The sequence below is a fragment of the Paramisgurnus dabryanus genome, chromosome 2 (genome assembly GCF_030506205.2).
Source record: "Paramisgurnus dabryanus chromosome 2, PD_genome_1.1, whole genome shotgun sequence".
Lineage (NCBI taxonomy): Eukaryota > Metazoa > Chordata > Actinopteri > Cypriniformes > Cobitidae > Paramisgurnus > Paramisgurnus dabryanus.
Genome location: NC_133338.1, coordinates 48,689,999 through 48,707,801, shown reverse-complemented (window position 1 = coordinate 48,707,801; position 17,803 = coordinate 48,689,999). Strand labels below are relative to the sequence as shown.

Genomic DNA, 17,803 nt, shown 5'->3' with positions numbered 1-17,803 from the left:
CTGTGTGTCGCTCGTTTCTTTCTATGAGGTCTTTATGTGGCATTTCTAGATCTGTTTGTCATAAACAAATGAGTGCTGTCCACTACTGATGGATGGATCCACTACTTCCCCCTTACCGAAAAGTCGCTTATCATTTCCATAAAATTAAACTTTTCTTAACTTTGTCACGTTGCTGGACATGCCCATCCGGTCGCCAGCGGTCACTGTCGCTCTGCTTCTGCTAGTTGCTGGTAGTCTGAGCGGCCCATTATTGTTACCGTTGCACCACCGACGTGACATCATCGCAAACGCTGACACAAACGAATGCTCAACACGTTTCTTGCTTCTCAGCATGATCTTGCATTTAACAATGACTCTAGTAGTAACAATTCTCTCTGACCAATCAGTGATCTGCAGTGTTACACGGCACGTTTCAGTATCGGTATCAGTGTTCGAATTGAAGGGGGTCTGGGGGGGTCCCGGACCTCCTATAAGCCTTAAGGGACCCCCCATAAAGCACAAAAATATAAATTAGGGGGGTCCCCTGGTTTTTATTAAAATTAAAATACTACATAAATTTAAAATCCTCATTTTGCGTGTCACAATGCGATACTGTCCATTATTTGTCCCAATTTCGCAATAAAATAATTCAAATGACTTCTGTCCGAAATAAAGAAACTCGCAAGTGCGCCTCATGCTGTTTTCTGGAGGAATTGACAGACGAGTGTCTCTATCTGCATGTGGAGTATTTTTTACCTCAGTTGCGGTGAGAATCTTTAGTAATCTTTAGGTTAAAGGGTTTTTTTAAAAATCTTCTCAAACAATTATTTTATAACAGTGGCAAAGCTATCCACTCAGACTGACGGCTGGTCAACCCAGTCACACAAAATATTTTATTAGGAAAGCAGAAGAAATCACGCTTAAATGATAATAAATGATAGTCTCTTTAATACTTAGCCTATCACTCAACTACGCATCTTTCAGAAATAAATAATTATTTGTAGAAAGTATCTTTTGCATGTGTTTTTTTAAACCTTGGAAAAATGTAACATGCAGGGCCGAAGTGGGACTCATTTTCAGCCCTGGGGTTTCATGTCTTAGACCGGCCCACTTTAGTTCACCACTGACTATATTAAAATAATATAATTAAATCCTCAGTGCACTATTCTTTGCAGCCTTGCAATTAATATATTTTCCAAAAATATTGTTTCCAATTCAATGCAAATAGTCTAAAAACAGTTATGTTTTTGCCATAATCATGCAGCCCTACCATAAGGTATTTTAATATTATTCAATTAAACTTATTCAAAAACTGCTGAAAAGGATCAAATGTTTTCCCCTATACTTTTTCCCCTAGCGTTTTGCATGAAATAGATGAAGAATAACTATTAATAGATTAATCATTGTTACATATATAACTTACCGGTAGATATAAAAAATACGACATTTACCTTTTATCAAGTTATCAACTGCTGAAAAGGAACAAATGTTTTCCCCTATATTTTTTCCCCTAGCGTTTGCATGAAATAGATGAAGAATAACTATTAATAGATTAATCATTGTTACATATATAACTTACCGGTAGATTTTTACCTTTTTTTTTACATTTACCTTTTATCAAGGTATCAAGTTGCGCTCAAGTTTATTTTAAATCTAAACGTGCAGCAAGTGCACTCAAATAGACGCGTCTAAAACAAAACTTGTGTTCACAGGCGACCGCTTTGAAAAGCAGAAGGCGGCGGCGCGTCATGCGTTGTACATGCGTTTTAAATGAATATGGACCCTAATTATGATTATGAACGCAAGAATTACTTCGTGGTCGGAAGCTGGGGCACAATCAACTTGGTCATAAAGCGGTGGGGACGTATACCACCCGCAAATTACGCGAATGGGGCTGCTGTGAGTGCTGGGGACAGCAACCTTCAACCTGGTGGCATGATAACTATCTTTAAAATTATGTATCTTTAAAAAGATTAATTATATGTAATTTATACAGTGAAGAAGACAGTGTTATTATTCATTTGATTCTATTTATGTACCTAAATACTACTGTTAGATCTTGCTTTATTTGTATCTTTGTTCTTTTCTATTTTTATATGCTCATAAGTTTTGCTGATCCGAAAATGATTCAATCTATGACTCAAAAAACGCAATGTAATCATTCATTTTACCACTACTATATAGTAAAATTATGTAATTTAAGAATGAGTCCACCCTATTTCACCCCTATTCTGTTTTAAAGTTCTGCCCTTGCCAGCGTTTCACACTAATTTGAGGGGTAAACTTTTTTTAGAGTTTGAGTTAAGGGTAATTTGGGGTTTCTTTGATTAAAACCAGGATCAGATGATTGTTGATCAAGGACGATCACATCTTACGTTGTGAAATCACAGCGACCCTATAATGAGGGGGGTGGGGCTTGGCCGGGGGGTGGGGCTTAGCTAGGGGACCCCCCATAAGCTTTGACATAATTCGAACACTGATCGGTATGTCTCGCTTGAAACCTCAACCGAGGAGGTACTAGGTACAGGTCACTGTGGAAAACCCCCAAAAGTGAGCTGTGCCGAGCCGTACTATCCAAAGCGCCATTAAATAATATCCTGGCCCCTTTTTCAGCTATATAATGCCATTAGATAGTGACCATTTTTTTTGTGCATCTGTCCATAAAAAACTAATTGATGATGGAAATTTTTTTTATTATGGAAGTCAATGGTGCCCAAGATCTGTTTGGTTCCAAGCATTTTCATTTGTGTTCAGCAGAACAAAGATATTTATACAGGTTTGAGAGTAAATGATGGCACAATTTTCATTTTTGGGTGAACTATCACTTTAAGCCTTTTGTAATCTGGTTTACTTTCACTCACTTTGAGAATTTTTTATTTGGGTCTAAACCTTTTAACCCACTAGAGTTTAAGTAATATCAATATGCAAAGACCGTGATTTGGTAGTGATGATATTTTCTATGGAAAGGAAACTGGTTTGAAGGGAACTTCTAGCCTGACGTTGTCATACTCAAGTTGTGGGCGGGGCTAAGATCGGCTGGCACCCAGGCTAGGGAACTTCAACAACAGCACTGGAGTAAAATATTAAGCTGTTGGAACTAAAGTTAAAGTGTCAGATGAATCTCTATTGCATTATCTCTCTGGGTTTGTAGGGATTTGTCTGTGTGAAGCTCTTGTCCCATGTTAACAGCAGATTATTTCTGATTAAGGTTTACCTGCTGAAGTATCCACTCTCTCACTAATCTTCTTAGACTTTTAAATCTTCTGTGAAATCTGAGCTTCTTAAACGCTTGATCTGAATCTCTTTTTTTCCATCATCAGCACTTTTGGTGCTTTTATACTTTCGTTTGACTTCTAGTATTTGATCTGGCTTTCTTCTCTCATCTCAGGCGCTCTGACGCCCACCGGACGTCTCATGGTGGAGTTTCCGCTGGATCCGGCTCTGTCTAAGATGCTGATCGTGTCATGTGACATGGGCTGCAGCGCTGATATCCTCATCGTTGTTTCCATGTTGTCTGTACCATCCATCTTCTACAGACCAAAGGTAATATTCCCAATGTTTAACACACAAAGTAAAACTATATAGAAGTTAAAATAATTAAACATCTTAAAGACAGAGTGCATGATTTAAAAAAAAAACACTTTGGAAAAGGAAGTCGGGCCGAGTACCAAAACACACTTGTAGCCAATCAGCAGTAAGGGGCATGTCTACTAACCGACGACATTGCCTGGGTTGCGTATGTGTGGGGTGGGTCTATTTAAAGAAGGTCCAGATTCTATTGGGGTAGGGGTGTGTTTGTTTAGGTGATTTCAAATATCAACACTGGCTTTCACAGATCATTCACCCCGTCTTTAATACACTGTTTGCAGAAAAAATTATTTGAACAATTTAATTTTATGGTAACACTTTACAATAAGGTTGTATTTGTTGAAATTAGTTAAAGCGTAACTAAACCCCTGGTCAGAGCCTGACTCCACCCACTGGCAATATTTGAAAATGCAAGAAAAGTGGGCAGATCCCAAGGAGATAGAGGGGACGAACTAAGTGTGTGGTGAGATCGTAACAAGGGTGTGGTGAGCTTGAACCTGCTTACGTCACGAGTCATTTTTTGGACCCAACATCCAATAGGAAAATTCAACTGCAGTAGCCACCGTTCAACCTGAAGAGGGCAGCACTCAGACGTTTTTACACCATATATTGTAGTATTGAAACACTTTATATCCAAATGTCAAAAAACTTCAAAATCAATGAACAGCACTAATAAAGCCCCATTCTTACAGATTATTAACTAAAAAAAGTTGGTTTAGGGTTTAGTTACGCTTTAATGCATTAGTTAAAATGAACTAACAAATGAACACTAGGTCTACAGCATTTGTAATCTTGTACAAAAATCTGTTGTATCTTCAGTTAATGCACAATGAACTAACATCAATATTTGTATTGGCATTAAGTAACATTAACAAAGAATAATTAATGATGACAAACTATATTGCTCATTGCGAGTTCACCTTCATTAGCAAATGCTATGTTAATGTTAACAATTTTTTAGTTTTATTTTATTTTTACTTTGACAATCCATAGTTATAAATAGTACTACTCTTTATTACATGGTCCCAAAACAATACTAGTCGGAAATCACATGCTCGCCTTTCAGTTCAAGGATGTATTGAAATGTAAATGCAAAATAAGAACTGGGCACTTTTACCATTAGAAGAAGAACCATGGGAAAATGATGACCCATTTATGGTGGCATTGATAACAACAGCGTGTCCATTTAGCAAAAAGCACCATGACTTTGGTGTCATTTGTCCATATTACCACCACGCCACAAATCACTTGGTCATTATTTTCTCATTTGTCCACACCAGCAGGCCTGGTCCACTATTGTGTTTTGGCCCACGTATGTTACTGGGAAATTTTGTGAATATATTGGACAAATGAATCACTGACTTATACTGTGCAATTTCTGTGTAGGCCCCAGCCCTGTATGTCAATGAAGTTTATTGTAAATCTTTTATTGCTATGTGTGAGGATGCTGATTCTGCCGTCACTTTGTCTAGGGTCGTGAGGAGGAGAGTGACCAGGTGAGAGAGAAGTTCTCTGTACCTGAGAGCGATCACCTGACTTACCTCAACGTTTACATGCAGTGGAAGAACAACAATTACTCCAGCATCTGGTGTAACGATCACTTCATTCATACTAAAGCCATGCGCAAGGTACATCAGCCTTCAAGCACATTCAAGTTCATTTCTTAAAGGGGCTGCATCACAGACTTTTCCTAAAGTCCAAATCTTTTTTGCACCACAATTTGAAAAACATTTGAATTATTATAAGTGTTTAATTATAATAAGAGTTTGTGTTAACTGTGTTAATGTGTCACAGGTGCGTGAGGTCAGAGCTCAGCTCAAAGACATCATGGTGCAACAGAAAATGAATCTGATCTCTTGCGGCTCAGACTGGGATGTGATCAGAAAATGCATCTGTGCTGCTTACTTCCACCAAGCTGCTAAATTAAAGGTACACACAGTACACAACCTAAAACCAACAGGTTCAAGTATAGCATAGATTTAAAAAGGCAGTCTGTGAAGATCCATGTTTTTCTGTGTGTTTAGGGAATAGGGGAGTACGTGAACGTAAGAACCGGAATGCCGTGCCATCTGCACCCGACCAGTGCTCTGTTCGGCATGGGCTACACCCCAGACTACATCATCTACCACGAGCTGGTCATGACTACTAAGGTATTTCACCTGCTTTACTTTCAGCTCTGGAGTGATGGTTAGTGCACTTGCTCTGATACACTGAGCAATGATGAAAATGACACTTTTTAATAAATAATAAACAAAGAAACAAAGTGGGTAGTAAGCTAAAAACAAAGTTTTTTTTTCCATTGTTGCCAAGTACATTTAAAATGTTTAACTATGGTATAAAGAATACATAGAAAAATGTATATTTTTAATCTTTATATAAAACGCTTCATTTTAAGGTTACAATACAGTTCATTTTGTAGGGTCTTTATACACAAATTATAATATAGTTATTTATTATATTGCATTTCTGTCAAGAGATCCTTCTAAAAGTTACACAATGCAACTTAATTAAGTTTTACTCTGCAATGATTTATTAGTTGTCTACGTCTTTAGGAAACTTAACAGCAGTGGCGACTCGTGACTGCTCTTCTGAGGGGCGCAAATTCAAAATATGGGTCACAAAATTCACGCAAGACAATCGCAAACGCGAGCATGCACACAGGATCTCTTGACACGCAGAAAACATATTTTGAAATAACGAACCACGCGCATGACGGGCTTCATACATGTTGTGACGAACTTCGCATCGTGCGCCCTCGAAAAAAGTCTCCGGCCGCCACTGCTTAACAAAAATCTAAATGACCTTAAAAAATCTTCTGAAGTGTAACGATAGTAAAAATCAGTCACATGACAACAAGCACTTAGGCAGCGTTGTGGATGTGACTTTTTCAGTCAAAATTAAAATATAATTTCTCAGGTAATGTATTTCTTACCAGTATATTGGTAATAAAGTAATGTCAAGTAATAAAAGAATTTTAAATAGCGTGTGACATTTCAAGCACCCAGGCTCTCAAACATCACACGCTATTAGAAAGTCTTTTATTAGGTACAATTTTTATATTTTTGGAGACTTGGTGTGCTAACTTCACTTTTCTGATATGATTTATAGTTGAGCACGCATGTGAGGTTGATGTGCATGCTTTGTTTTCTCTTTTACCACTATTTTAAACCTTTTGTTTTTATATTTTCATAAAACTCAGATGATACTCAGACCAGACATCGGATGTCATTCTATACTCATGTTTTCTGTTTAACTCTTTCCCCGCCATTGACGAGATATCTCGTCAATTAAGAGAAAACGCTTCCCCGCCAATGACGAGATTTTCCGTCTTTCCGCAATACCGCTACTATCCACCAGGTGGCGCCCTTCCGCAACTTTTTAAACCCGGAAGTATTGCCCTATGGCAAGCGGCTGCATGTCCGTGTCTGTTTTAAAGATCGCTCTGAATGGGATCTCTATGAAAAGTCCGTCACAAACATGGAATTATCTCTGCTTTTTGCTCAAAATATGGTGTTTTTGCAAAAACCTACCCATATTCAAAAGCTGATTGCAAAAGAACCACTAAAGGTAGGATGAAACGGTTTTTTTTTTGTTTCAAAGCAGAGGGTCTGTTCTTTCATTTGGTATATTGTATGTTTATATATTTAAAGAAGAACATTTTCTGGAAGGCATTAAACTTTGGTGAAAATCATGAAAAACGCTGGCGCTGGCTGGCAACTTTTTTTTAAAACGCTGGCGGTGAAAGAGTTAAGATAAGGGAATATACATTGGGTCAATGACGTGACGTTTATTGTTTTGTGACTGTATGGTTCAATTTAATGTAAAAGGGTTAAAATATCAAAATAAATTAGCAGATTACTTGCATACATTCTCTTTTTTGAAGACCAAGTCTAACATTTCTGGATTTATTTCATTTTGAAAGAATATTTGGGGGATAATTGCATAAATAAATAAAATGTCAATATGGTGACCGGTCTGTGTCAATTGGTCTACCTTTTTTTATGAAAATATACAAATATTCATAAAAAATGTCTAATATGATATTTTTTTTTACATCACTTGTCAAAGATAATTTGGAAAACAGAGCTGTTTATATTACAAATATTACAAAAACCCATTAAAATTTACATTTAGAAATAAAAAAAAAAATTTATTTTCGTGCAATATTTTAAAATGATTTTTTATGATTAAGTATACATGCCATCAAGGTGGATAAAATATTTAATATTTCTCATTCTGTGGGGCAATTGGCGGTTACACCATTTTACATTTTCAGGTCTATTCAGTCTTAACTTTAAAGGTAGGGTAACAGATTTGATCCTGAAACATTTTTAGTTATGCTGGTTAAAAGTCTCCTCACATTCTGATAGCAATCACTGTGTTAAGTTGTTTAAATGTATTTGTAAAAATTTATGTCATCTGTGAAAGGCGTAGGACCAAAAAATGTTCAACAAATCATAGATTTCGGTCCGAACGGACGTTTCCTTTTATGTCCCTCATACGTAAGCGTAATTTGAATTCCCACCGCGCAGCGAGTCCACGCAGATACCATACGTCATCGGCGCGTTCACGTGCGCTCACCTCCTGTCTGTAAACAGCGAGAACACCAAACTTTTCTGCTGAATTGACAACCTACACAGGAGCAACAAAACTAAAGACATCTTTTATAACAACAACAGCAAAAACTGCCTGGATGAGCAAGAGCAAAAACCCAAATTAACATCTGTAACTTTACTGCTTTACCGCGAGATGCAAACAGCTGCAGGAGGCAAAGGGTCTGAAAGGGTCGTTGCACTGTTTATTTTGGTAAGGTAGGTACGCGATATGTTTGTATTGAGATGGATTCAGATATTCTACTTTGATGAAACGTTGTGTTGCTTATGAAATTTGTGTTCGTTTTCCGGATTAGCATAACGATATAGTTACTACGTCTACACAATCGAACGTGTGCTTAAACTAATTCTGATGTAAACCAGTTGTTTATGTTGGTTATTTTGGAAGTGTTATTCACTTTGTACTGCAAAGTTTTCTCACTGGTGAATGAGACATGAGATGTGACCGTCTGATCTGTGCGTGTTCATGTGTTTGGAAAGAGGCGTGACTTTGGATGGCGATTTGACTTGAGGGTGGGATCGGGATTTCATTGCTAGGCGGCTACCCGTTAGCATTTTTCAAAATGTGTTACCCTACCTTTAATAAAAATGGTGCAAATGTAATTTTTTATTGCATAAAATCAACATAAATACACTGTGCATTGAAATATACATGATGCATGCATTTAAAACAAGTTTTTATTTTTAAGATTTTTGAATTTCTCATCTTGCCAAACCGTTTTTTTGTCCCTGACCCATTTATGGATGTCACAAAGAAAGACACATTTTTGGAGACACACACTTTGTAGGAATCCTGTTCCTGTGAATAAAAATGCCCAAACCAGAAGCAATTATACAAGAAATTGAGAAGGAATGGCTCTTAAAGAACAAAATAAATATTTTAATTTTCATGTGTGCATTTATGAGCAAGAAAGCAATGTTATAGATGTGACATTTCTCCGTTATGAATGTGACAATTCTAAAAGTTGCACTTAAAAGTGGTATGTGTAAATTTTAGCGGCATCTAGTGGTGAGATCATAGATATGTATAAAGGCTAGATGTGTTACAGCGGAGTACAACAGATGTCTTGTGAATATTTAATGTAATGGCCCTCCATAGTGAAATGTGATTTGTTGATGTAAGCTTATGTGTTTTACAGGAATACATGCAGTGTGTGACAGCGGTGGATGGTGAATGGCTGGCTGAGCTCGGGCCAATGTTTTACAGCATCAAACACGCAGGGAAGAGCAGACAGGTGAACAACACGTTCTTAAAATATTACACCACCAAAACGAGTTTCTTTCTCGTTCTCACTCACGTTGGTTTCGATCACTCTTTCAGGAGAACCGACGGAGAGCCAAGGCAGAGATCACCAGCATGGAGGAGGAGATGTCTATGGCACAAGAACAGATCAAAGCACGCAAAGAGGAGCAGGAGAGGAAGAACAACCTCGGCAGCGTCAGGTTAGAGTCACTTTCTTTGCTAACGTCCAATCGAGCCCTCGTACAAAATCTAAATCATCTTATTTAGCAGTAAGGCCGACGTGCTGAAATACTAATGTGGCAATTTTTGTGAACGCTATTATCCCCGGCCCCACGCTGCCTCTATCTTTCTCATCTCTTTCCTCACCTGCCATCTTCTCGTCTCGTCTGCGATGAGCTTTTCTCACCTCTCATCTCCGCCGGAGAGAAAAAGAAATAATATTGACCCCTGCCTGATCCCCATTACTGGAGCAATTTAAATTGTGCCGCCGCAGAGGGGGAATAGAGGCAGACGCTAATTTTCACACTAATCCGGGAAATTAATTTTACACACACCTGTCAGATCCACAAAAGCGCAGGAGATGAGTTCTGTAAAATAACACCATTAATTAATCTGGACTTTATATCTTTGTATCCAAGCCTTCGGCTGACTGTCTGCATGATGGACGGCCTGACAATAATCACATTAAAAGTGCGGATTAGACTTTTGATTTGAATGATAGGGGAAATGGATAATAAAGGTGCCGTCTCACTTTTGGGTCCTGATGCCTTTGTGGGATTTTTAAATATGCTTGTAGAACGATGCTGTCTGATCTATTGATGAGATTAGAGCTCATCTGACCTCTGACCCGAATCAGGCCGCTCAGAGGACTGCTGTGTGTGCCGTATAGACAAATACCTTAGGGCAGTTCACAAAATAAATATAAAAATTTAGCTAAATGAAACGGAATAGCAGAGATCGCACCACAACTATAACTAAAAAGATACAAGGAGCGATGTCTTTGTGATTACTTACGTGAACGAGGTTTTTTTCAGCTGATTGGTTGACAGCCAATCAAATTGGTTTGAATTTAAATGTGCCATAGAATGTAAAACTGTATAACCTAGGCATAGATGAATAATAAAAGTTATACATGGTATAAGACTGAACAAAGGGGAACTGGAGCGCTGCTGGTATCCCTTGTATCCTCTGGTGCTCTTGGAAGGGTAAATATTATTGAAAAAGAATTGGAAAAACAAATTCCAAGTCCAGGCACTTAGTAGGATGCAAAAGTTAAAAAGCCTTTATTAATATACAGCTGTTTGTTACCAACACCCTGATGGGCCAGTGGGCCGATACGCGTTGGTGTTTTAATGTTTTAGCCCTTGAATATTAATAAAGGCTTTTTAACTTTTGCATCCTACTGAGTGCCTGGATTTGTTTTTCCAATTCTTTTTCATTATACATGGTATAGTTGTACATGGTAATGACATATCGTGAGCTTCAAACACAATTGTTTCCTTTCTCTTATGTAAACCTTGTGCATGTAAAAGGCCGCTGGAAAACAGGACATGCATGCACAGAATAAGCGGATAACTATCAAAAATCTGCTTGTTATAGAAAACTGTTTTCATGCGTTTACATGCAAATCAATAAACCGGCAATGCAGAAAACTGCGTTTACATAGTACTTGGAGATTTGTCAGGTTTCTCGCCGGCAGTGACGTCACCGCCTATAGTACATAACAGTTGTTCAAAAAGCCGACAGCATATCTGTCTTAAGCCATACTGTTGTATCTCTTCTCGTGTCTCCAGAACCTGTAAATATAACATCAGTCGAGGGGATACTTTTATGCGTTAATTTGCGCTTACTTCCGTATGTGACGTTTATCTTTCACACGCGGAGACATGTATACATGAACAAAACTGCGAGAAACTGGAGGAATGAGCAAAAAACTACCTGTGCCGATAGGTTTTTGCTTACGCCGTTTATGGGCTTTCCCTGATTAAAGAAAAACATTTTACGCGTTTGCATGACCCCACATGTTATCAGTTTATTAAGCATAATTGGTGTAAGACTGTGCATGTAAACGCATTCATTGTGACTGCATTAACTAGCATATAGCGCTAATTCAACAAAGTCCTTACTGAAAAAACAAAAATTGGCACTTAGAAATGTCCATTTCCAATCTCCGAATAATTGATTGATCCTCAAAATCTGTATCTTTGTCTGATACAGACTCAAACATAAGGTCTGTTTACACACACACAGAAATCCTAAGGTTGTAAATGGACATATAAAACCATCTCTGGATAATTTTCGCACTTAGTAAAGCCACATACCTTCTATGTAGTATTAGTAAAAGATGTAACGTATTGTATCAATGCATTGACGAGATATCTCGTCAATTAAGAGAAACCGCTTCCCCGCCAATGACGAGATTTTCCGTCTTTCCGCAATACCGCTATTATCCACCAGGTGGCGCCCTTCCGCAACTTTTTAAACCCGGAAGTATTGCCCTATGGCAAGCTGCTGCATGTCCGTATCTGTTTTAAAGATCGCTCTGAATGGGATCTATATGAAAAGTCCGTCATAAAAATGGAATTATCTCTACTTTTTGCTCAAAATATGGTGTTTTTGCAAAAACCTACCCATATTCAAAAGCTGATTGCAAGCAGAGGGTCTGTTCTTTCATTTGGTATATTGTATGTTTATATATTTAAAGAAGAACATTTTCTGGAAGGCATTAAACTTTGGTGAAAATCATGAAAAACGCTGGCGCTGGCTGGCAACTTTTTTTAAAAATGCTGGCGGTGAAAGAGTTAACATAAAATTACCTCAGGTATACAGTGAAATTGCTTATGTAATGTTTTAAATCTACTTCAATGACTACGTCAATAGATAACATGATAGATTACACGAACTACAGGGTTTCCATGGGTCCTTAAAATCCTTGAAAGTTTGTGAATCTGGGGGGGGGGATTCAAGGCCCTTGAAGTTTCTAAAAAAAAAAAAGTCCATATGATTCCCTGTGTGTAGTGTAGGATAATATCATAAAAATTCTAGACTTTAAGCACACGTGCTAAACTGTTCGCTTTAAATGCCTTTATCTTCTGTATGCGAATGTTGATTCATACCAAAATGCTTTTTTGCATAGTTGTGTTTGACACATGAAAACGTTTAGGGTATATAACTGTTGTTACCTGAGAAGGGAACGAGATGATGCGTCTCCCTTACCATACTTCCTGCGTCCCTGTAACGCCGTCTTTGGCAATATTTCAGATAGCGATATACTTCCTGGCTCCCGTGTCACCCTGTCTTTGTCATTAAGCCTCACCATTGGTTGAATTTGATATACACATTCAGACGCACTTACACCTGGAGGCGTCCCCAAAGTGTCACCGCAGTGACGCAGCGCGAGTTCCCTCGAAAGGGAACTGTAACAATGTATCTTTAAAGGTAACACGATGTAACCTTGCTCTCACTTGAAATGTGTCCCCACATTTAGTCCTTGAATTTGAGGGTATCTGACCTGGAAACTCCTTGAAAGGTCCTTGAATTTGAAGTCAACTAAGGTGTGAGAACCCTGAAGCTAGATTCACTGTTTAGTGATATGCGAAATGCAGCGTGCTGAGGACGTCTGCTGGTTATAACCACTGTAAATGCAACAAGTACAGCATATTTACATTTTCATTGAACTGTAAACAATTGTGAAAGTTTTTATCAAAGAAAATCAACAATATTAGTTAATGCCATTAAAGATAAATGATTTGCGAGTGGGTGAGTGAACATAGTTACATCATAATCGTCTGGTGGTCTTGCACCAATATATGTCCCTGGACCACAAAACCAGTCATAAGTCGCACGGGTATATTTGTAACAATAGCCAACAACACATTGTATGGGTCAAAATTATCAATTTCTGTGGATGCAGTTGTTAGGACTTCATTTGGACACATTTAAAAGCAAATTTCTCAATTTTTAGAATTTTTGCAACCTCAGATTTACAAATAGTTGTGACTCAACCAAATATTGTGATGTATAAATCTCTATACAAAACAATTGACCCTTATGACATTAGTCAAACAAAAGAAAACTATAATTTTATGTGAAGTTAATCAAGTTTTACATTTGTCATCATTATTCAACCTCAAGTTCCAATTCCAAACTTGTATACATTTCTTTGTTCTGCTGACTACAAAGGAAGATTTATTGAGGAATGTTTTGAATCATGGAGTTTTGAAGCACCATTGACTTCCATAGTAGGAAAAAACCTATGGTGCTTTAAAACGGTTTTGGTTACTGCTGGAAACAAAGCAAGATATTAAAGGCAAATAAATGTATACAAGTTTGGTTACAACTTCAGGGTGAGTAAATGATGACAGAATTTTTAGCACATCAAGCAGCACTCTCATCTGTTTATTCGAATTTCGTTTTGTTATTTTAAAAGACACACTTCTGACACACTTGTGTGACTCGACACAGAAGTGAGAGGACGAGAGAAAGTACTGAGGGACATTGAGTTTGTGCTGGATGTGGGTCGTGACCTGATGGATGTAATTGCAGGCGGTGTGAGAAGGGGAGCAGAGTTCAGTGCTGTAATTAAAGATGATAGATCTCCCTGTCAGCTGGATCAGATCTGGGTGCTACCACTCCCACAGATACAAACTGTCCTTTTCTCTTTCTAACCTTCTTGTCATCGCTGTTCATACTTCTCATGTGGCATTAAAGTTCCCATGAAATCAAAATTAAAGTTTTTTTGGCTGTAAGTATAAGTTTGTAAGCCTTAAAGGGATAGTTCACCCAAAAATGAAAATTCTGTCATCATTTACTCACTCTCATGTTGTTACAAACTCATATACATTTCTTTGTTCTGATGAACACAAAGGAAGATATTTTGAAAAATGTTTGCAACCAAACCGTTCGTGGACCCCATTCACTTCCATGGTATTCTTTTTCCTACTATGTTAGTAAATGGGGTCCACAAATGGTTTGGTTACAAATATTTCTTCAAATATCTTCCTTCGCGTTTATCAGAACAAAGAAATTTATACGGGTTTGTAACAAATTGAGATATTTGAGTAAATGATGACCAAATTTTCATTTTTGGGTGAACTATCCCTTTAAAGGACAAGTTCGGTATTTTAGACTTAAAGCCCTGTTTTCAGATTGTTTATGGTGAAATAGAATGGTTTTGACTGAAATTTCGACATTTGCGGCTGTCCTGAGAATTTTCGGGTGTTTGTGTTTCAGCTCAGACCTCTACAATGGGTTTAATGGTGCACTGGAACAATCCTTCCTAAAATGCATTAAACTTTCGTTTACAAAGACGTGAAACTCACCGAGTGGTCAGGGGTGTTCACTGATATGCTCACACAAAAATCGCTGCAAAAGATGCTTTCCAACAGCTGTTTTAGCATTCGTTGTAAACTTGTGGACCTTTTTTTTTAAAACGCCTCACACCCGTATATTCTTCCGTTGAGGGCTTGAATAATAAACACTCCAGCCCAGGTGGTGGTGCTAATCCGCCTTTGCCAATTGCAAGAATAGAAACAAAGTTCCCGGCGCGGAGTAATACCGTACCTCACAGGACATGCAATACAAGTCAATGGAGTGGGACAAAACTACGATAAAACCTGTTGGAATGCGTATTTTGCAGCGATTTTTGTGTGGGTATATCAGTGAACACCCCTGACCACTCGGTGAGTTTCACGTCTTTGTAAACGAAAGTTTAATGCATTTTAGGAAGGATTGTTCCAGTGCACCATTAAACCCATTGTAGAGGTCTGAGCTGAAACACAAACACGCGAAAATTCTCAGGGCAGCCGAAAATGTCGAAATTTCAGTCAAAACCGTTCTATTTCATCATAAACAATCTGAAAACAGGGCTTTAAGTCTAAAATACCGAACTTGTCCTTTAAGGGCCGTTCACATTATAACTATAACAATAACTATATTAGTGTCCACATTATAACGATAACTTTATGCTAATTCGCTCACACGTGGGGCACTCGAGCAAATACTTGCCTTTAATGACATTAACTTTGATTGGATATTTCTTGTAATAAAACCTGTTGCAATTGTTTACATGTCACCGAATATGTAAATATGCTATTCTTGTTGTTGCATTTACACAGCGGGTAACCATGTCCTCAATAAACTGCGTTTCTGAAAGTCTAAACAGTGAATCTAGTTTGTGTAAAATAAGTTCATATCTTACCTTTTGGTGTAGTCAGTGTGGTATGCTCGAAAGTGATCCCAATGATATCGTTCGTTATATCTTTATTGTTATGTTGTGAACTCAGCTTTTGTCTTTAATGTAAACGTTTTTTTTTTTTTTAAATATATTTTTTTAAATTATCGTTATAATGTGAACGGACTTATAAAGGGATAGTTCGCCCAAAAACTTTGTCATTATTTACTCACCCCTCATCCCCATTGTCTTTCTTTTTTTTAAGAATCTAAATGCATTTTTTTTTGTGTGTTGTATTTGTGATGTGCTTGTTTTGGGTTTTTGGTTACTATGGGAGTGGATGGTGGTCGGTGCAAAAGTTGTCCAAATGAAGTCCTTAGCAACACATTAATAATGATAAATATAGTTTTATATATTAACAGTAGGAATTTTTTTAACTTAACATTTTTGTAAATATAAAAATATTTTTTTAGTTTTTTTTGGCATTTTAATTTTTTTATTTTTTTTATTTTGATGCATACAATGTATTTGTTATTGCTGGTCCAGGGTCACATATATTTAAGGCCTCTTCTTAATGTTTGGTAGGTTTAGCAAAATTTTAGGACTTTGTGTAAATATGTTGTGCCACTTTTACAGTTTTACACATTATATTTTTAACAAATCTACCTAAAATTTAACACTGAAAAATCTCTTTTCATTTCCGAACAGGGCAATAAAGATCTGCACCCCAGGACGGAAAGAGGAAGCTCCCATGACACCGAAACGAACACCTGCACGATTCGGCTTATAATGCATCTTAATAAAGTTTTCTTGTATAGTACAAAATGTCATCATGATGTGATTTGAAAATGGATGAATGCCATTTAGTTCATTGTAATCGTCTTTGTGCAGTTGTCTAGGTTGGCCACCAGTAGGAGCACTTGTATAAGGGGAAAATCATCCTTCATCTCAAAGTGTTGTTTGTGTCTTTGGGACTGTCTGGATTGAAGAAAAAAGTGCATAATAGCACTACACCTGATTTTACAGGTCATGCATTGATGTAAAGTGAAATGCAAACACAGGTCATTCTTCAACATATTTATCCAATGAGCTCAGAGACGTTTATCAAAATATTCAGCTTGATTATTTTCATGTATTATTTCACCAATGCGTTTTCGGTGTGTTTGTGAACAGTGACATTTATTCATGGACTGCTGTAATATTCACTTTATAGTGGAATTATAATTTTCTTTCAGCTTTGTTTTTACTTGTGAAAATTCTTTGTTTCGGAGAACAGAGCGAGCGTCCATGAATATTAACTTCCTGTACTTTGATGGGTTAATCCCCTGCTGATGTACCATGTCTTTGTTATTCAGACAAATACATTGCTAGAATATTTCATCATTCCGCTGGAATCAACACTGACCAGCGAGGAGTCCTATCCTACATCTTCTTTGATGCAATTGGGCTGCAAGTCATTGAGCAGATCTACTGTGTACAGAAAGAGATGACATGCTTAGACTGCTGTGAAGTTAGATAAAAAAAAACTAATCAACCGCTTTCCACTGAGGGTCATTTTATAAGTGTAGTTTGCAAGTCCTTTCTAGCGTCAGGCTTTATTTTCAATGTGTACTGTACAGTATATCTGTATATTGTGTTTGTAGGGATTTTTGCATTTCTCATTAATCTGGCAAATTGAAAATGGGAAATGCCATGTTGCTAAAGTGTAAAAAAGTTCACATTGTCTGACTTGTGTTACCGTTATACATTTTGTATCGAATAATAAATTTGATATATCAAAAGCAACGCGCTTGTTTGTTACCATTACTGGTCGACTGGTAGAGAACTAAAACAATAGTTTGTGGTTTGTATGTTAATGACACAACTGAGATCTCAACACGATATCTATACAAAATCTCACCATTTATTAATGTTTTTAAAATCAAGCATTGTATCTGTTAACATGAGTAATGCACAATAAACTAACACAAATAACTGTATCGGTATTAATACACATTAACAGAGATTAATAAATGCTATAAAACTATATTATTCATGTTAGCTAATGCATTTCCTAATGTTAACAGATACAATTTTTATTGTAAACATTTTATTTTTTATAAGTTGTTTGGTAATACTGAAACTTGCAAAGGAAAAATAGTTGCATGGAAAGTGGATAATAAAATATACTGTTGTCCATGTTTTGCTGAGGTCAACATGACTGAGTAT

General features: G+C 37.2%; 1 protein-coding gene across 1 annotated transcript in view; it reads left to right on the top strand.

Moving 5' to 3' along the window:
• dhx38 (DEAH (Asp-Glu-Ala-His) box polypeptide 38) overlaps positions 1–17,380 on the top strand; it is a 30,674-nt gene extending 13,294 nt beyond the window's left edge. Inside the window, exons 21-27 of the mRNA XM_065261480.1 lie at positions 3,368–3,522; positions 5,040–5,195; positions 5,362–5,496; positions 5,592–5,717; positions 9,320–9,415; positions 9,502–9,623; positions 16,304–17,380. Coding sequence (XP_065117552.1) covers positions 3,368–3,522; positions 5,040–5,195; positions 5,362–5,496; positions 5,592–5,717; positions 9,320–9,415; positions 9,502–9,623; positions 16,304–16,385 — 872 coding nt within the window. The 3' untranslated portion in view covers positions 16,386–17,380. The remainder of the gene's footprint in view (positions 1–3,367; positions 3,523–5,039; positions 5,196–5,361; positions 5,497–5,591; positions 5,718–9,319; positions 9,416–9,501; positions 9,624–16,303) is intronic.
• Positions 17,381–17,803: the final 423 nt, after the last annotated feature.